We start from the raw sequence: 26,567 nt of genomic DNA on the forward strand, positions 1-26,567 counted from the left end.
ATGGGTGAAGGCTGGTCCCTCAAGACAACAGCCTGCCATGGAACAGACCCAGTCTCATTGGCCAGGCCCACAGCCAACCAGCCACGGAGGCTCCGGAGCTAATCTCTCCCCATTTCCTCCAAAGGAGATGGCTTTATCTCCTTTGTCCCTTATCACACAGTCACTGAGTGACTGGAACCACAGGGAATCTCCCTAACAGCCCAGAAAAGCTGAGGAGGTGAAGGATTAGCCCGAAATAATTAAAGAACAAAATCGCCCTTTACAAGCTCAGTTCCAGCCAGCAAGAGTGAAGCAGGCAGCAGGGAGACAGTGCTCTCCGATGGGGGCGGCGGCGGCATGGGGGGTCTCTCAGGTGCCCAGGCAGCAACTCTGCGGAGGCTGGGAGCTGAGCTGAAGCCAGCTGGTACTCTAGCAGAGATTTTCCGAGTGTGAAAGCTCTTTTTTCTCTTGGATAGTTGGACCACCAAGAACTAAGAGTGGCCCCTGAGGGCAGCAAGTGGAGGGTGGATGAGCAGGAAGGCTGAGCTCTGTCTCCCAACACGGCCTGGCAGACTTCTCTTCGCTGGACTGACCTCCCAGGGCACATAAGAGCTTGGTGGGTAGGTTGTCACCAGAGGCTCAGAGGCTTTTGTCCTCGCTGGGGAGGTCGTCGTAAGAGCTCTGTGTTAGACAGAATCATACCTGAATGGACTTCTGGCACCCCACTGGAACACCAGTCACTGGGTTTCCGTCACGGCCTGGAAGGATTGACACCCCTCTGCCACCTCCCTACCACCAGCACCACCCGAAGTGAGACCTGTGCTCAGGTGAACTGGCCTTTCAGCTCGGGAGGCTTTTCCTGACCCGGGCTGTGCACTGGGTCCATGAGGGGCACTGTCTACAGCTGCCCTCCCAGAGGTGGGCACCCTCCTGGGGACAGGCCACACCTCCCCCATCCCAAGTCAGGCACAAGTCACAAGGACGACTGGGAAGATGGTCAGGCAGGGGTGCTGTAGGGGAAAGGCTCATTTGTGCCCTCAGCCAACAAAAATGTAGTGAGTGCCTACCATGCATCGCAAACAGAACGCTCTGCCCTCACAGAGCTCACATTCTGCCTCCCAAAGCCTCCCAAATGGCCATGGCCTCCACCCCCTGGATTCAGCAGCGAGAGAAGTTAGAAATTGGATGTGACCTTTCCAGAGCCGTGCGCAGCAGGCTGAGCTGGGAACCCAAAGCGCCGGGGCCTGGTTCTCTGGGGGGTCTTCAGGCTTACATCCCAGGCCCCCTTGGGGAACTCCCTCTACCCCAGGCAGCCACTGGCGGAGCGTGCCCAGCTTAGGGAGGACGCCCTGACGAGTGCTGAGCCTGCAGGAAGGAGGATCTACCCCAGGCAGCCACTGGCGGAGTGTGCCCAGCTTAGGGAGGACACCCTGACGAGCGCTGAGCCTGCAGGAAGGAGGCACTGAGGTTTCAGTGCCTCTTAGTCCTCAGGGAACAGAGCCAGAGGCCAGCGGGGGGCAGAGCTGCCTCATCCTTGAGGCAGCAAAACAAGGGAGACTGAAGTTACAGAGGCCATAACTGTGTGACAAGGCCTGGGAGAAGGGGTTGCAAACCAGAGCTGGAGGCACAGTCAGCGTCTGTTGAGGGGATGTGGGGGAACGGTGCCAGTCTCTCATCTTGACCGGGCAAGTTGTCTTCTGAAGTCCAATGTCTCCCACCGGCTTTATGAGAATGAGCTGTAGGACCAGTTGGGCAGACAGCATACATGGGGCACCCACTGACAGGGCGGAGTGGAGTGCCCAGCCACAGGCCAGCCCACCTAGACTGGCACAGTGCACCTAGACCGGCCCGGCCCTCGGCGATCAGAGCTGTCTTCCAGCAGCTATCAGGCCCCCACTCTCTCTGCCCACAGTGCTTGTGGCCTTGAGGTCCCCACCAGGCAACTGCTCCTGAGCCCTCCTGGTCTGTGACCTTCAGTGAGCCCTGAGGCCTGAGCGAGTTGGGGGACGGGGTTTTGGTGCACAAAGCTGGGCTCTGTGAGTGGAGGACTTCTAGGATGAGTTTGCTAATAGAGATATCTGTTCTGGGAGGTCGTGTTACAACCTGTCACTAACCGGAGCACCCTGCCCGGGGTTCTCACCAAGAAATCACAGACAGCTGCTTGCAGGCGGGTGAGTGATTTGCAAGGACCACAAGAATATTTGCATAAACATATATAGGGAAGTGTGTGTTTATTTGCATTCATTTGCATAAATTCCTGGCTCTTCGAACTGTCGTTCCTTATTTTTATTTTATTTTTTTCACTAAATTTCGTTGAGCTCTGGAGATTTCAGTAATGAGAACAGAAAAGCAGAAACAACAGCGCTGGGGCAGGAGACCAGAAGTTCTCAACTTCGCTACACATTAAAATTTCCTGGGGAGCTTTTTAAAAATCCTGGTGCCTAGATCACCCCCAACCCACTGCGGGTTGTGGGGCCCAGGCATCAGTATTTGTTTTTTGAAGCTTCCAGATGAGTTCTTCGATGCACAGGCCAAGGTTGAGAACTGATGCCTTAGGCAGGGCAGGCTCCTGTCAGATCAAACCCACCTCAGCTTCCAGCGGGAGACACCGGGCACCTCACCTCGCCTCCCTCATATGTAAAAGACACTCGAAACTTAAGAGCAGCGACGTGCGTGAAGGGCCATCTCAGCACACACGGGCTCTCAGTGAAAGGTCGCCATGCCCTTCATCATCATCACCATCTCTGTACAGTGTCACCATGCAGAACCAGAGCACCTGGTGACCTGCCCGCTCCTTCTGGCCCTGCCACCCAAGTCACCCTGGACCGCCCGGGCCTCCGATCCACCCCTAGGAATAGCGAGTGCTCCAGGGTGGGCCTGGGTCTGTTCTGGCTGACGTGCACGGTCCTTTCTTCTTCTAGATGACTTCCAGGCAGATGGTCCGTCACTGCTCAGATGCCTGGGGAGTGGGTGCTGGCAAGGGAGAGAGTGCGCTCGAGAGCGTGCCCGCGTGGCCCTGCTCGCCTCCCTCCGCCCTCTCTCCAGGCTGGGAGAGAGCCAAGTGCTGGGGGTTGCAGGGTTTTCTTTCCCTGGTGGGTGCTGCCGGGGAAGAAAGATGCTGGAGATGTGGAAATGCCTACCGTACTCGGCGCGGTTGTTCCCAGGGCTCTGCGGCTTCTCGCTCTCCCTGCTTGAGGCCATCGCTCTGCCCGTCCACCAGCCCACTGCCCCACACTCCGTAGAGTCCGTGGTCCCTCCATGGGCTTTCCTGCTTCTGTGCCTTTGCTTGTGCTGTGCACTCTGGGGGCCACGCTTCCTCCATGGAAGGACTCAGGATTTGTTGGCTCGAATCCTATCCATTCAAGACCCAGCTCAGGGCATCCTATTCCGTGACACCTGGTCTGATCCAGCAACTATTCATTCATTCCCTCAATCACTTATTCAGACCTTACCTGAAACCTGTTCGGAGCCAGAAGCTATGCCAGGCACTGGGGTACAGAGGCTAGTCAGATCCAGGCTCTGCTTTTGAGAGCTTTTCTTAGCAGTGGGAGCTTTTCGGAGCAGGGATCAAAATCTATTACGTTCTCCTCCGCAGCAGCTGCCAGAGAAACAGAAAGCTCCTGTCTGTGCAGACGCACCCCGTTAAGAGAGCTGCTCAGGGTAGACAACACAGGTCCTCCTAACAGCGGACAGGCACAGCCATACCTTGGCCTGCAGAGCCTGAGGAAGGAGAGAAGTGCTGGTTTCAAAACCTCCAGGACGTAGCGGGGAGAAGATGGGAGCTGAGGGAGCAGCTTCTGGGGGCAGCCAGCCCACTCCAGCCAGCCCTGGATCCACCTTTGCTAGGACACATGCAGTCATTCCCAAGGCCCCAGGGAGCTCTACAGCTTGATTTGCAGACCTGCCCAAGTCCAGGTCAGCTGTGCTGGGGAGAGCCTTCTTTCCAGCCTGCCCCAGGGCCTGGATGTTTCTCCCTGGGCCCGGGGTTGTAGGTACCCACCCAGACCCTCCTACCCCATGGATTCCCCCTCACCTCCACCCACCCAAGGTAAAGTTCACCCCAAGAAGGAGCCAGCCCAGACCCCCACCGGAGAGTTGTAGAAGCTCCAGGCCCACAGGTGGCAGAGACAACTCCCAGGTCAGGACCAGCATCACCTTCCCCATCCCTGGACCCGAACGGGAGGCTACTGCTGGAGCCTAGGAGGATTCTCCATCAGGTTCTGTGTCATCCCTGGGAACTGCAGACCCAGCTGGTCAGGAGCCCTCCACGTGGCCAGGCTGCAAGGTCTCAAACCCTCGAATCCCGCAGGACTCTGCTTTCTTTCCCTTCTGGTCAAAGCCATTCACTCCATCAGCAAACACCCTCCCCGCCCCTCCCAGTCCCCCCACTGGGGTCCCATCTGTGGGCACCCACAGTCCAAGGGCTTGAGAGATGAGGAAATAACCTTGGCTCTGTAGTGAGCCCAGTGTGGTGGGACAGAAGGCGGCATCTGAACCTGGTCTCGCGGGATGGGTAGACAGGTCCTGCAGAGGAAGAGGACCCGATGAAGGGAAGGGAACAGCCTGTCCAAACAGCAGCTGACAGCTGCCCCTTCAAGTCCAATCCACGCCCTTCACTACCCGTCACTGCCGTCATCCCCCCAGTGAGTGCACAGTTGCACCTCGTGCCAAGAAGGCTCTCGGGGGCGGAAAGTGGGACAGCGGGGTCGCCTTGGTCTCCTCCCCACCTGCACACAGAGACACTCCACTCCCGTAGGTTGATTCCCGCTGGACACGGCCCATGCGGGAGACTGGGCTAGGCTGGGCTTCTTAGCCTTTGTGCCATGCAGGGGGTGGAGCCGCCCCTCATGCCCACCTTCAGTCAGCCTCTGAGCACAGTGGCAGGTGCCCAGGGTGCCCGCCCCCTGTGTCCAGCCCACCCGGAGCAGAGGTACACCAGAACCCAGGACTGCAGCTGAGACACAGGCCCGGCCCTGTCTGCACAGGACGGCTTCTCTTGGGTAATTACTTCCAATGAGAGTTTGTGAAAACAGTACTCTGGCTTTATTATAGAGTCTAATAGGTTCAGCTTCTCAAGAAAAATAGACTGTCAGGCTAAATACCTCTGGGGAAGTGACCAGGCAGAGAGGGGTATCATTAAAGCCAACAGCTCAGCTGAAATCATGAGAACAGTGTGAAAGGTCCTGTGTCAGGGAAGTTAACCCAGAAGGTGCAGGAGCACGGCCTGCACGTGTGCCCAGACAGGACTGTCTTCCGGCATCAGGGTCGTGGCCGCGTATGTCGTCACTGGGAGCCCAGCACGTGTGAGCCACCCCGGGACCCAGTCCTGTGGGTTCCAGAGGCTGCACTGGGCTCTGGGAATGCGGGGAATGAAAGGCACCAGAGCTCACAGTCTAACCAGAGACAGAATTCATCAGGCGAAGATCACATACCAAAGAGGGAGGGCCTGGCAGGGGAGAAGCCTGAGCTGCAGGCAGGAGGTGGGGTCGAAGGGGCTGTCAAGAGAGCCCACCTGGCGACCTTTCTGGGGACCAGGCCTGGGGTACCTCGTCCACGGGCTGCGTGCACCCAGGACCCCACGGCCGGTGTGACAGGCAGGAATGCAGGACACCTGGCTGGTAGACGGGGCACCGAGAGTGGGCCCACCCGAGGCAGGGCCGGGGCTGACTCCTCCCCGGTGGCCATGGTGTCTCTCAGGTGTGACACCGGCGCTGGCCCGGGCACGCTAAGGCAGACCTGGCCCTCTGGCCCTGCAGCTGGCCCCTGATCTCCTGGGGGGCACAGCCCCACTTTCTTCATTTATGCTAATTTTCTAATTTTCCTAGAATGATGGTGGCGATTAAAGACCGTCGGCAATAGGAAAATTGAAATATCGCCTAGGCTTTCACCTCCCCTGAAATGACCTGAGGCGACGTGTTGCCACAGACCTGACCCTGCCCAGGCCCTCAGGAGGGGTGAGCACGGATGGAGACCCAGGGGCAGACGGCCACGGAGAGACATCCCCTCCGAGACGAATATAGAGGGACAAGTGCAGTACAGAGGGGTCCCCATCCCCCCAAACGCACGCACGCACGCTCCTGCCCTGGCTCCTCACCCCAAGTCCTCTCGGCCTGTGAATCCTCTTCTCCTGCGATGTGATTCACACAGCTCTGCGCTGCCATCAGGCCCTGGTGGCATCTGGGGTCTCCGTTTCACTTCCTTCTTTACCTGGGTAACTGAGCTGATTGTACTCCCAGCTCCGGTTCACTAATTCTCACAATCCTTTTAAACGATTGATTTGCTGGAACCGTGGGGGAGGGCCATGAGTCCCCCGCTCCTTGTGTCTCTCTCCTGTGTGGTCCCCCATCCTCCCCAGAACCTCGTCCCGCCCCCTCTCTGTGCCGTCCTGCCCCTTCCTCGGGCAGGGGGCTGACCGTCCCAAAGCCAAGGTGGCCGGAGCCTTTGAGGGACTCCCTTCAGGAAGCTTCCAACAGAGCAAGGTTCCACGGGATATAGCCCATGACAATTTAGGCTTGTTGCTCTTCTGTTTCCAAAGCAGGCCCTCCTCTGGGGTCTGCAGTGTTGGGTGCAGAAGCTCTGGGGCTCCTCACTCGCCTCTCCCCTACCCAGCCCCTTTGCTCACCCACACAAGACAGCTGTCTCACCCAGGCTTCCCAGGAGCCTGATGGAAGGCTGGTCAGCAGGGCCTCTGGGTGAAAGACGATGGGGCCATAATGGTGGTCAGTGCAGGTGAAGAGCCCAGGCCCCTCTGGGAATCCAGGGCAGTGAAGGAGGGAAGCAGGGACCCCTGTGGGCTCCCCCTGCCCTGGGCTGCCTGCTGGCCAGGAATGGAGGGTAGGCAGCCCTCTCCACGTTTGCCCCAGGTGAAAAAACCAGGTGGCGCATTTTGTAGACTGGGCACCTGGAGTCGCATCTTCTCTGCTGGGGACTGGGCTGTGCTGGAGGGTGTGGTAGCCGCCGCCGTCAGCTCCCCGATTGCTTAGCTGAGCTCTGAGTTCATACCTCTCTGGGGGTACACGCAGGACTGACACCTCTTTATTCAAATTCTCTGGTGGGTCCCAGCTACAGATTCTCACATGTATTCAGAAGTCTGACGTCTTGCCCCTAAGATAATGAAAGGTAAAACAGAAAGCTGTAAACTCGTAGTAGCAGAGCCCAGGACAGCACAAGGGCTGATGGCTCCGCGTCAGAGGAGGGCCTCTGTCCTCGCAGCCCCGGAGGCAAGGCCTGGAGACCATCCACCGATGCAGAAGGAACAGAACCAGCACCTGGTTTCTGAATGCCGTGCTCCAGGCCTTACCCGGAGGTGGGGACCCTGGAGCTCCAAAGTCAGGGACAGTGGTCAGAAATCCTCCCCTCGGCCCCAGCCCTACATGGACTCTCAAAGCCCTGTGGTTCTGCTTCCCCCTAGACCCCAGAGCCCCCTCCACCGTCCTCCAGGCTCTAGACCAGGCTTCACCCTCACCGCTCACCTGCCCAACAGCAGCAGCCCCTAGGGGCAGGGTCTCACCACCTCCAGTCATTTGCCCCCCATCCAGCCCACCCCTCTGTGCCCCAGGGAACTGGGACAGCTTTTCTAAGTTTCCCTCCCAGGCCTACAGTCTATAGGTTCTAAGCACAGCTTATCCAGCCTGTCATGGGGCTCCAGGCCTCTGCACAAACAGACCTCCCCTCACCCACTTGTACACTGTGCTCCCCCCACACCCTCGGCAGCTCTGCTAAAGGGGCATTCATCACACCGCGTACGACACAGGGTAACATGGGTGCATGCATGTCTGTCCCACTCGGGTCCTGGGACGCCAACCACAGTCCACAGCTCTGACAGAGTTCAGCCGGGCAGATCTTTATTTGAGGCTAAGCAGTTGGGCTGGGAAATGGGGCAGGAACAGAGGCAGCACAGAGCGGTCCCCAGCAGGACCTGTCTGCTTGGGACTCTGCACTGGCAACATCTCCCCCGCCGGTACTCAAGTGCCACTGAGCCACTGACTCTGCCAGTCACCACGGTCACCATCCCCGGCTGGCCCTGCCCTGCACGCCTCCCTGGAACCTCCAAGTCCAGGGCACGAGCATCAGACCAGCTGAGCCCAGGTCTCCTGGCTACATGCCAGCTGCCAGGGAGCCGCCTCCACTCCACTCCCTCAGGGACAAGGCCCAGTTCCCCAGGCATCTTGGGGTTCTCCCCAGTAGAAAGGGGGTTCCAACGTCAAGCAACCAAACTCACCTGTGTTCACTGCAGCGTCTACCTCCGCCATCAGACCGTGAGCTCCTTGAGGATGGAAACTGCTTTCATCTTCTTAGTCCAGGGCCTGGTACATAGTAGGTCCTCAGTAAACCTGTGTTAGACTGCGAGCTAAATTAGGAATAATACCTCTCCTCGTGTGCCTTTGGCTCTCCATGGTGACATAGCTAGCCATCCCCCGACACCCCCTGCTCTTCCTGGTCATCCCCAGGCCACCCATCTCTCCCTCCTCAGGGGGACTTCAGCGCCCCCGCTGACTGCCATGGAGCTCTTATCCGGCTCTTCACCACGGGCGCCTTGTGTCCCCACTGAGCTTCACTCTCCCCTAGGACGGGGATGGTCTGGCTCATCTACTGCCCCGGCTCCTCTGCAACTCCCACCCCCGACCCCAGCTCGCAGCCCTGTGCCCTGCACCTTGAAGGTACCTGACAAATGTGCTTCAGCTGGTTGACTGTGTACCTGGGAAATTCAGAGGAGGGCATCAGAATGGGTTGGAAGAGCAGAGTGACCATCGGGAAAAAGGGAGGGCCTGATGGTGTGCGAAAGGCGGGGGCCGACGCAGGCGGGTGCAGGGTGAGGATGTGGGCCCCGGTGTGGGGTGTGAGACCACTCACAGTTGATTCTGAGCAGCCTTTTTGAGTGTAGGAGACAAAACTGACTCTCGCTCCCTCTCATAAAATTCACCCATGGCACCCAGTCTCCTGTGGGATAAAGACCTCGGGAGGGTTTGTTTTTTCACAGCCTGATATGGGCTTGCCTCTCACACCGCATGCTCAAACACACATATTCACACACACATATGCTCGTACACATACATGCATGCGTACATACATGCTCATACACATATCACGTGCTACACACGCCATATGTTCCTGCCCACATACTTACACACCACTCACTCAAACACACACGTACATACGTGTGGTTCACACCTTGCCCCTCCAGCCCACCTGGTCAGCTCCTACTTATCTTTCCAGTGTGCCCTTAACCATCGCCAGCCCCGTGGAAGCCTCCCTGCTCTCCATGGAGCAGAGCCAGCCCCCTCCTCTGCCCCTCTTCTGCCCAATGTTCGCCCCACTAAAACTTCTCACCCAGCATCACAGTTACTTAGTGTGTCCCCCGCTAAACAGTGAGCTCCCCAGGTCTCTGAACATGTGCCTTCATGTGTGTCCCTGGGACCCCACCCAGTGACCAGCACACAGGAGACAACACCCATTTGATGGATAAATGAGTGGGACAGACACAAGGTATCTGAAGTTCCCAGAGTCTGCCTCTGAAAGGGGATGTCCGCGCCTCAGCCTCATTCAGCTGTGGACTTAGTCTCCTCCTCCAGGGCACCCCTAACCGCTCAATCCCTCCCTGCTTTCTGCCCTGACCCCTGGACACTTAGAGCTCTCCAAGGTGCTGAACCTTGTTCTCTCACTCGGCCCCAACTATCTGTCCTGGCCTCTTGACTCTAGTCCCTGTAGCCAAGAACCAGCCCCGGCTTCCAAGAATCTACACGCTGGTGGAGAAGAAACAGTGTCTCTAAATATACTATAGGCAGAACACAGTTCACAGAGGCACAGAGCATTATGAGAGCACAGAGGGAGGGGGTGCTCCCCACCCCAACCCCATACACCAATTTCAACTCTGTCCCTGCTGCCAGACCCAGTCTCATCCTCCCCTGATCCTGAGGACCAAGGCCCCTGCGGGCACCCGCCTCCCTGAGGGAGTTCTAACCAAGTTCTAGCCCCTGAAGGGGGCCACCTTCCCTCCAAAATCCTTGACCTCTGGGCTGCTCCCAGCTCATCTGCCTCGGCCTCCCACCAGGCCCTTGTGAGCCCCACCTTCAGCATCCTGACCTGAATCACCTGGATGCTTAATTCACTGCACGTCAGCCCTCCCCACTCCAGCGTGTCACCCTGGAGTCCCAGCTCCTTGCAGAGCTCTCTGCACACTGGTCTTGACCTCATTTCTCACCCAAGCGTCCTAAGCCCTGGCCTTTTCCTGAGATCTCTCTGACCGCCTCCAACCATGACATTTTCACCCTCTCCTGCTCAGAGTATTCCCATCAACCCCTCGGCTTCCAACCTCAGAGCAGGAGAAGGAGCCAGGCAGAACCTTCTTTACTGGGGCAGGAAGGACGAACAGCTGCCAGTGTTGACCTAACCAGGCACTTCCCTCCAACTACAGCCTCAGGGTTTGCTCAGTGACCTTCCTGCTCAGCCAAAGGTCTGCCCCCACTTCTGCAGTGACCACCCTGTGGCCAGGCTCCTCAAGGCTGGTGCTGGGGTCCTAACACTCTGCCCCCAGCCTCCCCCATCCCTCCCCCAACAAAATACCATTCCCTTTGCCTCCTACCCCAAGGTCACAAGGCAAGAGCTGTCAGTGAAGGTGGCCAGTTATTGGCCTACATGTGGGCAGGTCTTACCATCCAGGCAGCTGGGAACCTGGAAAGCTGAGAAGACCACCTCTCTCTGACCACTGCGTGTGAAGTGTTCTTGGCTACAGGGACTAGACCCCTGTTCTGAAGAGTTGCCTTGAGAGCTCCAGGCTGCACCTGTGCTCAGCAGAGCTGGTGGGGTGGTCAGTCTTTCCCAGGAGGGCTTTTTAGGCTCTTCAAAGCCATTGGCACTGAACAGAATAGATAAATCCCTCCCCAAGGAGGATCTAATCAATGTAACCATGCTTTAGCAGCCATAGATGCCATACGAAGTGTGGGGTTATCATTGTTATTATTAACACTGGTGTCTCCTGAAGTTAAAAGGGGCTTGATTTTTGCATTCTTTCCGTCTGATTCCACACAAGTGTGACATTTCAAATGGTTCTTTTGGATCATGTTTTGGAGAAGTTATTCTTACCACCCAGACCATGTCTGCATCCGGTCTGTAACACACCCTGAATTCCAATCAGAAAGGAACTTTTTGTGAAAAACATGGTGTCAGGTGTCCAGTGGGGAGGAGGGCAGGGCGGGGGGGCAGAGAAGCAAGCCCTCCAGGAGATCACAGCCTAGAAAGGAGACAGACAGATAGACATTCCTCTGAAATTAGGCAGCCAGGGATCTCTACTGCAATTGAGACACCAGCAAAGTCTCATGGGACCACAGGAGAGGTCTGTGATCCAGGAACTCGGTAAGAATTCTTATAGGATGGCATTTAAGCTGAGGCTTAGGGGATGGATGAGACCCTAAGAAACAAGCATTGGGGGAAAGTTGGCCAAAGGGGCAGAGAGAAACAGCCAAAGTGAAGGAACAGGATACAGCGGGCATGAACTTCGAGAAAGGGCTGAGGCGTGTGTGGGGACATGAATAGAAGTGAGGCTATAAACAAAGGTTACAAACGGTCCTAGAAGGCTCTGGGAGCCACCGGGTAGGAGTTTAGGAATGAGGGATCAGGCATTCCTTGCCTGGGTGGGCCTGTAGATGAGGCAGTCATGGTGATCCTGTGGCTTGATCTAGGTCTCTGGGTCCTGCTGCCCCCGTGCCCAGGCTGGCAGCTGCCTCTGGTCAGTCCTTGACGCTAAGAGACAGGGGAAGAGAGGGGGATGTTTCTGCTAGTTTTAGGTGGGTTTCAAAAAAACTGAAGGGGAAAAATTTTAATGATTTTTATATCATCTTGGAGGGCATAAGAATGTTCCAGCTGAAATGTCAACTTCGTTCTGCCGAGCAAATGCTCAGTGAGCACCCGCTGGTAGGCAGCCCTGGGGCGGGGACTGTAGGAAGAGAAAGGACCTTTGGTGCTCGAGAAATAGGTCTGTCACCCAGCATTGGACGACATGGAAAAGCCAGGCTGGTGAGAGGTGGCAACTGTTCTTAGGGCTTTTGTTCCCTTTCAGAGAGATGGCAGAAATTTCCATTCGGACAGCAGGACAACCAGAAGGTCTCCTTACTAAAATGCTAAGTCAGGCAAGAAGCCTGAGTCTTTCACGCTTCCCTGCTCCAGAGAACCCCGTTTCCTGGGAGGGTTTGCCCGCACGTTGGTGGGACTGGGACTGGGTGACTTCCCCGTAGAAGGCCCATCCCTCCGACTCAGGCTGGTTGTGCAGCCCACGGGGGGTTTTATTCCATCTTACCAGGAAGCTGGAGCCCAGCTGGCTCTCAAGGCTGATTCTGAGCCCAGTACTTCTTTGGAAGCGGAGAAAGGGGTGGTGTGTATATCTGATGGGTGGGAGAGGGAAAAGGAGGAAGGGCAGCATCCGGCTTGGCAGCCCGGCCGCTCCCTGACCGGCTATGGCAGAAGCAGCAGGAGGCTCTGTTTGTGTAAAGCCATCATTCGTCCCCGCGGTGTCGGCACATGTCAGGTTCCTGGTCCCGAATGAATTATCCTCTGGGTGTGCATGAGAGCCTTCGCTGTGCTCTCTCAGTATATTTCACAACTGCTCTGAGTTTATAATTTTTTCGGGTCCTTTATCAAATAGGTGTCATAAATACCAGTGGAGTCAGGTGCATTTATCACCTAGCTGGGTTCTTACTTGAGCTCTGGAAAAAATTATTTGGCCGCACAACCTTTCTCGGGGCTCTGATTTAATGGACTCCGCTGCAAAGCCACTGAAATTCGTTGCCTTTTAATATTTGACATCTCTTCCTCTTTATTACCACCTCAGACAGCCCTTCTAGTCCAGCTGGAACGAGCCCATTAGTCTCTGACAAATAACTTGTGTCGTTTGGTGAAAAATATGCAGAAGTTTGGCTGCAACCTCATCTCCAGTGTTGGTTCTGTTTGCGGCCTCACTCTCCTCTAAGCAAAGCATCCAGCCCCGGGCAGACCCTTCCTAGTGTCTCCTTTCCCTCTGATGCCACTTGCTGCTGGATCCACAGAGCAGGTTTACCCTAACCACAGATAACGGAGTTTGAGACAGGGTGTTTAGAGATGTCCGTGTGGGGTTAAGAATTAGCCCCATAGCAGCACTCTTCACAAGAGCTCAAAGGGGGAAGCAACCCAGGTGCCCACTGACCGGATACGCAAAATGTGATCAATACATACAATGGAATAGTATTCAGCTTTTAAAAGGATGGAAATTTTCACATATGCTACAACATCGATGAACCCTGAGGACATTATGCTAAGTGAAATAAGGCAGTCACAAAAAGGCAAATACTGTATGATTCCATTTATATGGGATGCCTAGGGTAGTCGAGTTTAGAGACAGAAAGTAGAATGGTCATTGCCAGGTGGTGGGGAAAGAGGGGAATGGGAAGCTGTTCTTTAATGGGTACAGAGTTTCAATTTTGCAAGATGAAGAGTTCTAGAGATTGATTGCCCAGCAGTGTAAATGTATTTAACACTACGGAACTTAAAAATGGTTAGGATGGTAATTTTACAGCAACAGCAAAAAGAATTAACTTCAAACTGCACCAGCAAGGGAGAGAATGACACAGAGGAAGTTCTCTGAGCACTTGAGTTCATCATCTGTTCATGCCTTTGATATCAGTTAGCTCTTGCAGCATAACACACAGTTCTAAGGTTTAGTGGCTTAAAACGACAACCACTTATTTAGATTATGCAGTTTGGGTTGGGCTCAGCTGATCTGGGTTGGGCTCGGCTGATCTGGGTCAGGCTCAGCCAATATTGATGGGGGTCTAGCTGGTGTAAGCGGCTCATCTGTGAGGGCTCACCTCTGCTCCACGTGGTCTCTCATCCTCCAACAGACTAGCCCAGGCATGATTATATGGTGGTGGTGTCAGGGGTCCTGAGAAAGTGAGCAAAAGCAAGTAAAGCTTCTTGAGGCTGTGGCTCAGAGTCACAGTGTCCTTTCAACCATGTTTTAGGGTCCAAAACAAGTCATAAGACCAATCAAGATCCAAAGGGTGGGGTAAAAAGGGTGGAGTTATCCACCCTTTGATGATGGGAGGGGCTGCAAAGAATTTTTGCAATTTACCATAACGACTATATATATACTCCAGGACCTGTGCTAATTGTTGAAGATAAAAATAAAAAGAAAATACAATCTAGTGCAGGAGACATCCATATAAATAAATAATTACATAGTATGCTCTCTAAATAAGTAAGCACAGGACACCGAGGTGGGCGGAGGGCAAGGAGATCTGGCAGGAATAGGGGAAAGAGGCAAAGAGGCCTGGGACAAAATAATACTTTAACTGGTGTTGCAAGATAAAATGGTAATTAGCCAGAAGAAGCAGGGAGGAAGAAAGATCTGGGCAGAGGGGCAGAGAGATGAGTGAAGGATGGAGGGGGACATGCCTGGGGTGCAGTGAGGCTTCGGTGGGGAGTGAAGGGCCCACCGGGGAGGGGAGGGGCTGGGCGTTGTTGGAGGAGGCATCACAGAGGGCCTTGTTCCCACTACCCAGCCTTGCAAAGTTTATTTAAGCAGGGGCTGATGGGAACTTCCCTGGTGGTCCAGCGGTTAAGACTCTGCACTCCCAGTGCAGGGGGTCCGGGTTCGATCCCTGGTCAGGGAGCTAAATCCCGCATGCCACAACTAAGACCAGGCGCAGCCAGATAAATAAATATTTTTTTAAAAATGCAGAGGTTGATGGTCAGGCTGATGTATGGAGAGAGCTTGGAGGGGAACAGGCCAGAAACAGGGAGACGGCCTTAGAGGCTGCTGCAATGACTCAGGTGAGGGATGGCGGCGCTGGTGGAGAATCCATGCAGAGATTTCTAGGTGGTAAAAGAGGCAGAACCGGGTGGGGAGGGGTCAGGGAGAAGCCTAGTAAACTGGTGGGTGTGAGCTTTCTACCAGATGGTCTGAGTCAGGGGAGTTCCCCAAGGAGGGGCAAGGCAAAAGGCACAGGGCAGCCACTTGGGTGGGCAAGGCAAGGGTGTGGGGTCCCACTCAAAGCAGGGAAGACCAGAAAACAATTCCCTGATGCCAGCCAACAGGGAGGGACCTTGAGGTCAAGACTTCTCCTCCTTCACAAGCCCAAGGCAGCCAAATTCTGCAGGGCGCTGGGATGCGTGCGGCTGGAGTCAACTCTGAGGACGCAGCCCCTGCCAGGCTCTGCCCTGAGGCCTGCAGACTGTCCAACCTGGGCACCGGCATGGCTTGTCCAAAGGCTTCCCCAGGAACCCACAGGCCTCCAAGCCCCTCAGACATTAAGGAGTTGTCCTTGCCAATATGGGGCGGGCAGGAGGGTAGTTTGTGCCCGGAGCCAATACTGGTTTCCTCCCGTGGACCCTCGGTCGTAATGTCCCTAAATGCCAGCTCTCCAGCTGGGCACTCAGGGGGCAACAGTAAGCACGTACCAACTGATCAATACTTTGAATGTACTTGGGGCCCTGCTGTGAAAAGGAATCCCCTGGTGAGCCCTTTCATAAACTGAAAAATTCTTCTGAAACTGAGTAATCTTGCCCAGTTACTAAATCCAGATTTCCACAAAATGAGAGTAGAAAGAGCCTACAGTTATGATGACCTGGATCTCCAAGCACCACCTCTCAGATCCGGCCCGGGAGTCCCAAGGCAGCAGGCGTTGAGGCTGGGTCTGGGGCTGCAGATGTAATCGTTGCCGGAACCTTGGTTTGAAATAAAATCTTCCAAAACAATCAGAATGCTCTGGGCCCAGAAGGAGTGGCGTTCTGTGTAGCGCTGTGTTCTCCCGGCCCCCTGAGCACGGTTAACTCAAGAGGCATGTGGGGCTGCATCCATCCCTCAGTGCAGCGTGACAACTGGGGCCACCAGGGCAGGTGCCCGTGGGTGCTTGAGGGAATTGAGCACCAAAAGCCAGAGCAAGTTGCCCAGGGTCACCCAGCCAATTAGTGGCAAAGCTGGAGCCAGAATCAGGAATTCCAGCCCAGAGCTCTTCCCCCCCCAAGGGATTTCACTCAAAAACATGACATCATCCATCTGGCTCATGGTTTGGGAATGAATTCAGTTGGTGGCTCTTTTTGGAGCTGATGTGTGAGCGCAGCAGTTCAGCCTTAACCCAGCCTGACCCTGTAGGCCCTTCCTGTGCAGGATCCACCCCGGCAATGTGCTACACGTCCCCACTGCCACCTCTCCCCAGGCATCCCACGGCCCTAACCCTAGGCCCACAACTCAACTCATCACCCCCTCCCTTCCCGATGTCCCCCCCAGAAGCCCGGACATGGTCCTCACACACCCCCCACCCGCCATGGTCCCTCCAGGATGGATGGCCGTGGCATCCACAGCCTAAATACTTGTCTTTCTCTGTCCCTCCGTCACCGCTGTAGTTCAGGCCTTTGTCACTTCTCACTTGGATTGCAGAGTGATCACCACCATCAACAAAAACATGAAAATTACCACCGTTGAGTGTTGACTATGTGCCGGGCCCACGGCTCGCAGCTTACCGCGGGCTAGCTCCTTTAACCTCCACCAGAGCGGGAAACTGAGGCTTTGGGGATGCTGCGTAACTTTCCCAAGGTCACACAGCTGATAGGAGGCAGAGTTCAGGTTCTCCCTCAGGTCTGGCTCTGAGGCCCAGCTCTCCACAGGGTGCTTTCCTGCCCCCCATTCGGAGTCTACCCTTGTCACCCCTCTGCACAGAATCCCTGCTGATTCCCTGGTGCCCATAGCATTAAGCTCGAGCCCCCTCACAGGGCTCTTGGGATCTGACCCCTCCTGTCCACCCATCACATCTCTGTCTCTCCCCCAGCCCTTGAGTCTCTTCCCCCGTATCTACCCCACAGGTGCCCTCCACGCCCCCAGCTGTTGCTTTGGGTCCTGCTGGTTTCCCTTACTCCAGGCTCCATGGGGAGCCTTTAGAGACCCCAGCCAATGCCCTCGCAGGACACACACCCCTGCATGTGCCCTGCAGCGACTCCAGCTCAGCCTGATGTGGGGTTGGTGGGGACAGTGATTCAGCATTGCCTGACCACCTCAGTCCCCCACGTAGGGTGTGCTCCAGGGCCCCCCCTTCCCACCATCTTCCCTGGTCTTCAGCAGAGATGGAGCCCAGTATGTCCTCTCAAAGAAGGGCCTGGCTGACCTCAAAGCCCACAAGCCCTTGGCCACCCCCGGGCCTGAGCATCTGAGCTTCACCCAGCTCTGGGAGTAGAATGGGGGCCTCCATCCCCATTTTACAGACATAGAAACAGAGGCTCGGGAAGTACCAGGGCTTGTTCACAGTCACAGTGTCCGGGGAGGAGCTGGGCTCAGCAGGGCATCTTGGCAGGCACCCAATGCTGGCCCAAGAGGACAGAGATGACCGGTCAGGCTGGAGCAGGGCACACTGGAGGATAATTCCGGAACACCAGCCAGGGTGCAGCAAACACCCACGCGGAGGGCTTGAGGTGCTGGTGGGGGACTTAGAGGGTGGGGATCAGTTCTGCAGACCACCCTCTCCCATTCACCTGCTGAACAGTCTAGGTCATTCTGGCCCAAGAATCTGGACCTCTGATGTCCGGCAACCAGCACTGCGAAGGGCAGGCTCTGTCCATGGGCCCGTGGGGTGCGGGGACAGGCCGGCAGGGCGAGACTGTTGGGAGCATTACTCATCTGAAGGCCTTAACTTTGCAAGTGAAAGAGTTTATATAAACTGAGCAGGACAGCTGTCAGGCTCTCCTCCTTCCCCATTCTGAGCCTTGATGTGGGTCTGGGAGAAGCTTCTGACATCCCCAGTTTCGGAGCCCATGGACCTGGGGCACTCTCTGTGCTGGCCCCAGGTAGCCAAGCCACCAGGCAAAGGTAGGTGTGTATCAGGGTGGGAAGTCCCCTGAGGCCACTTCCTGGGACTTCCTGGGGCTGCAAGCCAGGCTCCCCTGTGCTGAAGACCCAGGTGAAGGGTGGGGCTCCTGAGATGACCCAGGAAGTGGGAGGAGGTGCAGACTATCCCTGCCCCTTGCTTGCTTCCCCTCCTACCCCCCCATCCCTGCATCTGTCCCGGAAGTGTGAAAGGGAAGTGCTCGTCAGGTCCCCACTCCACCCGTCCTTTCTCGGGGGCCCCTCCCCAAGAAGCTCGCCCCAGCCATGGCTGTGAGTGTCTAACATAAGGGATGCTGTTTTTGCAGGTTTTGTGGTTTTTATTCCTTTGAACCATATCCAGCCCATCTTACATCACAACGCCATGCTTTACTTGGTATCAAATACATCAGCACTCATTGGCATTTGGAGAACTTGTTGCGTAGTTAAATTACAGTTTTTAGTTGTTTGTGATGATGTATTCTCTCTGTTTCCGGTTGTCAGTACGGGAATCTTTTCTCCCAGACTTTCAATTTCTGGGTTTGGTTTTTTTTTTTTTTTTGTGGGGGGGGTTTCGTTTGTTTCGTTTTTCTGTATTTGTTTTTTTGCTTTTGAAAGTCGTTATTCCTTTGGTTACGTAGCCCCTCCCAGTTGCTGCTTGTTTACGCATTATGTTTGTGACCTCTTTTGACTGTCAGTGTTGAGCCAGTCTTGCCAAGAAACAGTGTCAAGTATTCTCCTATTTCTCTACTTCTTGAAAAAAAAATTTAATTAAAAAAAAAAAAAACTCTTAATGGGAACCTGGCCCTGTCTGTCTTCTCTGTTCTGCAGAAATGTTGAAGGAATTGAACCAGCAGCGCAGAGCGAAAGCGTTTACAGACCTGAAAATTGTTGTTGAAGGCAGAGAGTTTGAAGTCCACCAAAATGTTCTAGCTTCCTGCAGCTTGTATTTCAAGGACCTGATTCAAAGGTTTGCCTTCCTTCCAGCTGTGGTCGGGTCTGTTCCTTTGTAGGACGCTTTTGTGTCGCTTTTCTCCTCCCCTCTCTTGCAGGTTCCTGAAGCGTGACTCCCTGTCACAGAGCCAGTAGCCATCTCTCCTCCGCCCCCTCCTCCCCCCCCAGTGCCCTCTCACACACAGCCTCAGAGCAGCCACTGTCCCCAGCCCTGCCCACACAGCTTTGCTGGTCTCCAGGGGCCTCTGCCAGCAGTAGACAACACCCTGCCCCACCCGCCGAGGATCCTGCTTTCTCAGTGGCTCACAAGCCCTCCCTGAGATTAGGAGGACTGCAGACTCCACTTTAAGGGACCACTTGCACGCTGCCCCCACTGGGCCAGCACGTGTCCCCAGCACCATCGTCACTGCTGTCGATAGTGAACTTAACGCTAGGAAAGCACTTCGACCAGACCATCCCCCACCGAGGAGCACGAGGCACCCAAGGGGTCGCTTGTCCCCAGCCAGAGTCGGGGAGAATTGACTTGTAGCTAAAGCCTCATTCACGCTGCATGTCTTGATACTTGTACTCGGAGCCTAAAACCGGCGCTATCTGAGCACAGACCAGGTGTGTCCTAAACACGGTCTCTCTCAGCCTTCGCTCCCCTCCCCTTCTGCCCTCTGCCCTGGCTATTTCTACCTGAATGAGTCTTAATGGTGCATGAGCATTTTTTTTCCATTATGTTGATTTTTTAATTTGTCTGCTTCATACCCTTGCAAAGACGTTAGGGGCCACCTTCTAGCGCCTTAGTGAGGGAGAGCAGCCGAGGGGGCCGGCCCAGGGTAACGCTCCTGTTTCTCTCACCCATCAGCAGATTAATGCCGCTGCTCATTTTGCCTTGCAGCCTCTCCGGGGCAGACGCTGAGCCGGGACTGTGCTCAGAGTGGGAGGACAGGACCTCTGCTTGCTTCCCAATGCTGTGTTTGGACTTGCCAACTAACCCCAGAGTGACTGTGTTTTGTTTCAGGATGGCACACTGGCTGGCATCTCCTTTCCAATCTGCTGTGTCCTTTCACTTAGAGCTGAGCTGCCCGGCGTGCGAGCCCCGCCGAGCCGCGATGGCCCCAGCTACGCAGGAAGGGGCAGGCTCTTTGTGACTTCCAGTCTCACGGACAGCTCGGGTCTCCCACCCCCAGTGCTTGGGTTCTCTCTGTCCGAGCACAGGGGTCAGGGCCATGAGCTCTGGGGTGAAGGGGCACGGCCAGTGGCCTCTTCAGGCCAAGGGAGGGCTTTGTGCTGCCACTCTTGGCAAATTCTCAACCGACAGTGACCAGCAACTGGCCACTGGATCGCAGGTGTGGCACCTTAGGCCTTGGTCCCTGATCCAGATCAGTTGGAGAGCACAGAGGTGGCAGGATGCAGGGACAGGTTGGTACTGAGCGATGGCCCAGCCCTGGGCTAGAAAGATGTGGGCAAGGGAGCACAGGAGCTCTTTGACTGTCTTCAGAGACCTAACATGTAAACCAAAACCTTGCACACAACAGAGAAGAGATACCACTGGCTGGGAACCCAAAGTAGTGAACGCTTCTTGGACAGACCAAAAAGAAGGAGGAAGAACATTCCAGGCAAAGCATGGGTTGTGGGGAATGTTCTGGAATGCAAGAAATATTCTGGAATGTTTTAGAATATTCCAGGCAAGGGATGGGTTGCCTGGAATAAAAATTTGAGGACAGAGACAGTCATGAGCAGTGGAGATGGGGAGGTGGCCTTCTCAGAGATAGGTTGAGCTAGGTTGGGATGGGCAGACAGGCCCTGACCTCCAGGCTAGGGCCCCGGGCTCAGTCTGAGGGTGTGGAGGCCGTCAGGGTAAGTGGAGTGGGGATGCCTACCTTCAGGCAGGAGAACTGCAGGATGTGCCTCAGTAACCCTAACGGGAAAAGATGGGTGCAGGGGCTGAGAGGCAGTCGCTGGAGGAGAGAGGGCAGCCTCTTGGGAGCTGGGACACCTGGGTTCTACATCTGACTCTGCCACTCATCCTATGACCTCAGGCAAGTCACGTCCTCTCCCTCAGGCCTCGGGTTTTCTCATCTGTAATAGAGGAGGTTGGTTCAAATGATGTCCAGGTTTCCGTCCTGCTCTGACATCCCAGGGTGACAGTGGGGGGCTGGGCAGGGCTTCCCCAGTGCAAGCACGGGGACATGAGAAGGACAAAGTCACAGGCAGGCAGGTCCATGGGCCAAGGGCAGGGGAGAGCTAGGGGGAGGTGATGCACTGAGCATTCGGCATGTCGAGTTTTAGCAGCCTGAACATACCCAAGTAGAGACAGCTGGTAGGCAGCCAGACGGATGGATCTGAACCCAGAGAGGTCTGAGGTCTGCGGAGACAGGGCTGTGTCTTCAGCGTACAGGAGGGTCACTCAGCGGGAGAGGTGGCCACAGCAGAGCCCCAAGGTGCCCCTTCAGTTCAAAATCACAAGCTTAATTTGCAGCCAATTTAAATTTGACTCCTCTCGTCCTAACCATGAGCACACGTCACCATCTCTGCCGATAGCTGCAAACAGATCCATGGGGAGGATAGCAGACTCTCTTCCGGAAGGTGATTTCCCTTCCGGCCGTGGAAAATCCTCAAGAATTTCACATTCTTAGTGATCGCGGAGCAGCTGATGTTGCACATCATTTCAGTCTCCTCGAGACTGTGGAGCCTCCAAACCTGTGACCCTGGAGACTTAATGTGCAGTGGCCCAAATGGCACAGCAGGGGAGATGGGGCCCTGCCCGCCGAACCCCAGGCAGGGTCTTCCCTCTCAGGCAGCTGCACTAACACAAGCAGAGGGTGTGGGGACGATCTGTGGGACATGACACGCTGGTCCTTACCTTCGTGAGGGCCTAGGTGAGCACCGTCACAGGTGGGGGGGCCCAACCTCTGCCGTCCTGGAACCCCCAGGCCTCGAGGCTCGGACTGGACTCCCTCCCACCTCTAGCCTGGGGCGGGTGATACATTCACCGCTTTGGCCCCATTGAGGACCCTGTCCCAGCCCCAGCCCCAGCCCCAGTGTGGATGCCCTCACCTGGAGCCCCTCCCAGGTACAGGTCTTGTGAGAATCACTGGATGGGGTGGGTCTCTGCCCTCGGGGGGCCCACGGTCCGGGGGGGGGGGGAGAAAGTGTAAAGAAGTGTGGCTGGAAGAGCAGGATGAGGGTAGCAGTGGAGGTTTGGAGCTCCCAGGCCAAGTGCCTGACTCCACAGGGGGAGGGGCATTCGGGCACAGTCCCTGGGAAGAGGTGGCATCTGGCTTGGGTTTTGAACCCAGAGGGGGAATTGGCCAGGCAGGTGAGGGCAGGGCCTCGGGACAGCAGGGGGTGAAGGCAGCTCGAGTGACCTGGTATCCCTGCAACGCCAAGTGCGAGGTGAAGACGGAGGGAATGAGGTGGCGCAGGAGGAGGGAGCCGGGTCATGGGGCTCTGTTTTAAGCCTGGGGTGTCATGGTCAGACTTGCAATTCATAAAGGTGACACTTGGACCGTGAGTGGGAGAGCCGGGTCTCGGAGTGCCCTCTGGACCGGCCTCTGATTCCCCTTCGGCCCATCAGCCCCCCATCAGCCCCCCCACCCCACCAGCCCCGTGGCCGTGCAGACTTCCTGCCCAGAGCCCCATTCTCCAGGCTCCGGGCCGACCCCCACTGTGTCCACCTGTTCCTCCTTCACCTGGGCTCATGCTTTTGCCGAGGCTGCAACAGCTTCTTGCCCTTCGTCTTCCCTTATCTAGTTTCAAACTCTAGTCTTCTTCCTCTGACAAGGGCAAGATCCAGCCCACAGGGAGCCTTGCTGAGATGTCTAATGTCATCCTGCAAACCCTCCCACTGACCCTGAGGGGCAGGTGCCATTAGTACCCCCATTCTACAGGTGAAGGGATGGAGGCAAGAGAATTTTAGGTAAACAGTAGATCTGGGATTTGAACTGAGGTCTGACTCCAAAGCTCATGCTCTTACCATCATCCATCTGCTAGCCCAGGGAAGAACAAAACCGCACTTTTTGTTTGTGCACAATTTGTAAGGAAGGGAAATAAAATCTCAGTGTTGACAGTGTAGACAGATATGCAAGGAAAAGGGACGCAGAGTGTGTGTGTGTACTCGTGCACACGTGTGTATCTATTAGAAACACTTGTAAACTGGCCACAGGATCTGCCCAAGAGAAGACACAATCCCCCCCTGAGACAGGTACCTAAGTGGCAGGACCTCTCCCTCACACCCAGGAGGGGCCGGGTCCCCTGGAGTGAGGGCTGGAAGGGGCTCGAAGAGGCCAGGAGAAGAGCGCACGAGGCCATGGGGAAGCTCAAAGCAAAGCCCAGGCCGAGACAACTGGGCTGCCCCATCATCCATCTGTTGCCCCATCTGTGTCCCTATGAACCAGGTGAAAACCCAGCAGGAAAAGGAGCTGCAACTCTGTCTTTGGATAATGTGAAGGCTAGTGCTGCGTAACAACCAGGCCTCACCTGCATCCCGGCTGGAGGGGGAACCCCAGGAGGACTGAGTGGAGGAGAAGACTGTGGGCTGAGCCTCCTTCCAGGTTTCAGGAAAGAAGGAGGATAGGTTTGAGCAGACTAGACCTAGTGGGGTCCTGGGGATGCAGCCCCCAAGTCACAAGAGTCACTTCTCAACCCCAGCAAGCAGGACCTAGGTCTGCCCTGGACTTTCTCTTTGGGATCATAGAGGAGAAGTCCCTTCACTTGTCCCCCAGGAGCCAAGGAGCTCTGGGGGATGCTTGGTGCCACCAGGGGCACTGGCTGCCCTCACTGGCTGCGTGGGCTGCAGGCCCCATCAGAGGGGACGGGACTGTTCTTTAGAGACAGCAGGGACACTGCCCTCCCTTCCAAGAATGTGGGAGGAAATGTTCAGCCCCAGAGGAGCACTGCCCCCTGGTCCCACCAGATGGGACAGAGACCTGGCGTTCTACCTTCCAGCGGAAACCCTCATCTCGCTAAGCCTGTGGGAGCCACCGACGTGTTTGAACTATATTCTCTTTTCATAGTAAATGAAAACAGATGGACAAACTGATTTTGTGCAGGTTGATTTTCACGAGCCCCATGTGTAGACTCTGGGCTTCTCGCTCCAGCTCCCTCTCCAGAGGAAGCTAAAAGGATCTCTCTAATTGAGTGGCACAGACCCGGGATGTAGGGGAGCCCAACAGACGTTAACGCAGGAGTCAAGCCATATGCCTTTGCCCTCCTGCCCTGAGACGCTGGGCATTTGTGGGTGGCAGTCTGCCCCCTTTTCTGGGAGAACAGAGCAGTGTGACTAGAAGAGCAGATAGTCACACATCCCTAATGCTGGCAGAATGACATGAGCCAGACTTATTGCCAGGAAAGTCCTCAGAGCCAATGAGTCTGGTGTGTGCTTGTGTTTGTGCCCTGGAGCTGATGACACACTTGAGTGCCTCTCCGTGGGGCAGGGTGGGCATCATGTCAGGAGGGTGAGGTCACCCTCCTGAGCAGAGCAGGGTACCATCCACGTTCATCCCTGCTCCGTGACTGTCCCCACCCACCACTGCCCCAACAGTTCCAGGTCCAGCTTGCAAAATGAAGGCATCTGATCACTGAGGTGTGTGAGGGGTAGATGAGGCACTCTGTCCTGAATTCTGGAGAAGGCAGCTCTTATCCCACGTGAGTGAAGTGTTAATGGTAGGGTCGCAAACATCCTGATATTGGGGCTGAGGCATTCCCAGCACATCCACAGACTTAGGCCTGCCAAGCAGAGGCTGTGTCCCACACCTTAGAGACACAGCCCATCTTGGGAGAAGGTGACCCCAGGAAGTTTTAGTTTTCTGATAGAACTTGGAGGCCCTGTGTGGACTGGGCAGCTCCAGCCTGACCCTCACTCCCATGCTCCGACCCCCAATTGTCGGGTCCATAGCCCCACCCTGATAAGGCTAAGGCTGCCCGATCCTGCCCTGCTCCCCCTTCTCCAAGGTCATATCATGACCCCGATGGCCCAGCAGCTCCCCAGATACTCCATGGGGCTGAGAGAAATGGGATGTTCAGACCCCCAGACCCAGCTCAGGAAAGGGACAGAATGGTTATCTGGGGAGGACACAGCTCCCCACTGGTGACCAGGGCCACCCATCAAGGGCGATACCTCCCAGGGAGTCCTTGCTCAGAGGGAAGAGGTCTAAGGAGCACAGAGGTCCTGTCCCAAGACAGTCTGATGGTCAGGGTTGGAGAGTGGCCACTGGCCTACCTCTGCCCCCACAGCTGTCCAGCCACACAAGAATGCCTGTGTGGACCATAAACATGCCTGTGCAGGGGAGCTGCACGAGGCCTCACCGTCGAGGGCCTCTCTTCCTCCAGATCTTGAACTCAGTCACGTGACAAAGTCTCCATCCCGTCCCCAAGAGTTCCTCATTCCGAGAGGAATGGTCAGTCAGCTCACAGTGTCTGGCATCTGGCCCCAGGGGCCTCCAGCCACTCCCCACAGGTTGCCCCCATGGGAAGTGGGGGGTCTGGAGGAGCAGAGCCTCAGCTGAGCATCACAGGAACAGCGGTCCTCTTCAACCCTGGACAGAACCTGCAATGGTTGACATCCCATGAGCCTCCCCAAGCAACCCCTTGGCTCCTAGCCATGCGAGCATCACCTTGTCCCCAGGACCCTCTCCCTGGCTCAGATTCTGGGCAAGACAACATCTCCCCACAAGTGCAGCCACGCAGGTCCCATCAGACTATAACTCAAGGGCAGGGGCTCCGCTGGCCTTCCATCTACCCAACACCCGTCCTCACAGGGTTGTTCCTTGGTTCTCGGGGTCACATGTCACATGCATTTCAGTGCGTGCGTGTGCACGTGTGTGTGCACATCCTAAAGTCCCACCTCAGCTCTTCACTGATTTTGTGCTGAGGACTCGTGGGGAGACTGGAGGGCTGGCCAGAGGGGGAGGCAGCAGTGGCTGTGAGCCTTGGGAGAAGGGGAGCAGCCTTACTTTGGCCTCATCAGCCCTGCCCTGGCTGTGGCCCAACGTGACCTCTGCAGAGCATGAAGGGCGTGGGGGTGAGGGTGTGGAGGCCAGAGAGTGGCAGGTTGGAAGGAAGGCAGAGTAAGAGGTTGACCAGATGGCCCCAGAGGCCTGGGGTGTGGAGAATATCTGTGGTTTTAAGTGATCACATAATAAACCATTTTTATACTTAACAAAGTCACCCAAGCATGGGACTCCATCCTAACAGGAGAACACTAGGTGTGTTAAGACACTTTAAAACTCACACACACTGTGTACATCTATGGGTTTGAGAAGGGGCTCTGCTCAGACCCTCTGTTTAGCCTGTACCTTTCCGCTCAGCTTTCTGGCCCTGCCCAGGGCTCGAGGCAGAATGAAGCCTTCAGGGCCCTGGTCAGATGAGCCATCCTACGTGGAGGTGCAGAGTGGCACCCCTGGGAGGGGGACCTGGACGCAGGCTCACTGCTTCACCTGTTCCCTGCCAGGTCATATTTGTATTGTAAAGGCCATGGGAGGCCAGTGCCTAACCGGAGAGAATGTTGCTCAAACGGTGGCATTTCAGGTTCTGTCGTGTAGAGCAGAGTCTCCCGGGAAGGTATCTTCCAGCCTCTGTCACTTGAACTCTATGGGACTTTGGACCTCATCCAGTTCAGTCCTCTGTTTTGCAGATGAGGAGCCTGAGGGCCAGAGAGACCAAGGCTGCCCGCCTGTCGGTGGCAGAGCTGGGGCACCCAGGTCCCCTAACTCCCTGCTTACACGGGAGTCGGCCTCTCTCTGGGGCCAGCCTGTTCACCCCCCGGACACCTGCACACCCCCACCGCCGGCCACAGGTGCACCCAAGGGACCAGTCACAAGAGTCTCGG

General features: G+C 55.9%; 1 protein-coding gene across 1 annotated transcript in view; it reads left to right on the forward strand.

Annotated features, from left to right (window-relative positions):
- KLHL29 (kelch like family member 29) overlaps positions 1-26,567 on the forward strand; it is a gene marked incomplete at its 3' end in the record, with an annotated part of 308,705 nt that overhangs the window by 268,053 nt on the left and 14,085 nt on the right. Inside the window, exon 6 of the mRNA XM_082851615.1 lies at positions 18,629-18,767. Coding sequence (XP_082707741.1) covers positions 18,629-18,767 — 139 coding nt within the window. The remainder of the gene's footprint in view (positions 1-18,628; positions 18,768-26,567) is intronic.

Source organism: Leucopleurus acutus (genome assembly GCF_964270905.1).
Source record: "Leucopleurus acutus genome assembly, chromosome: 12".
NCBI lineage: Eukaryota > Metazoa > Chordata > Mammalia > Artiodactyla > Delphinidae > Leucopleurus > Leucopleurus acutus.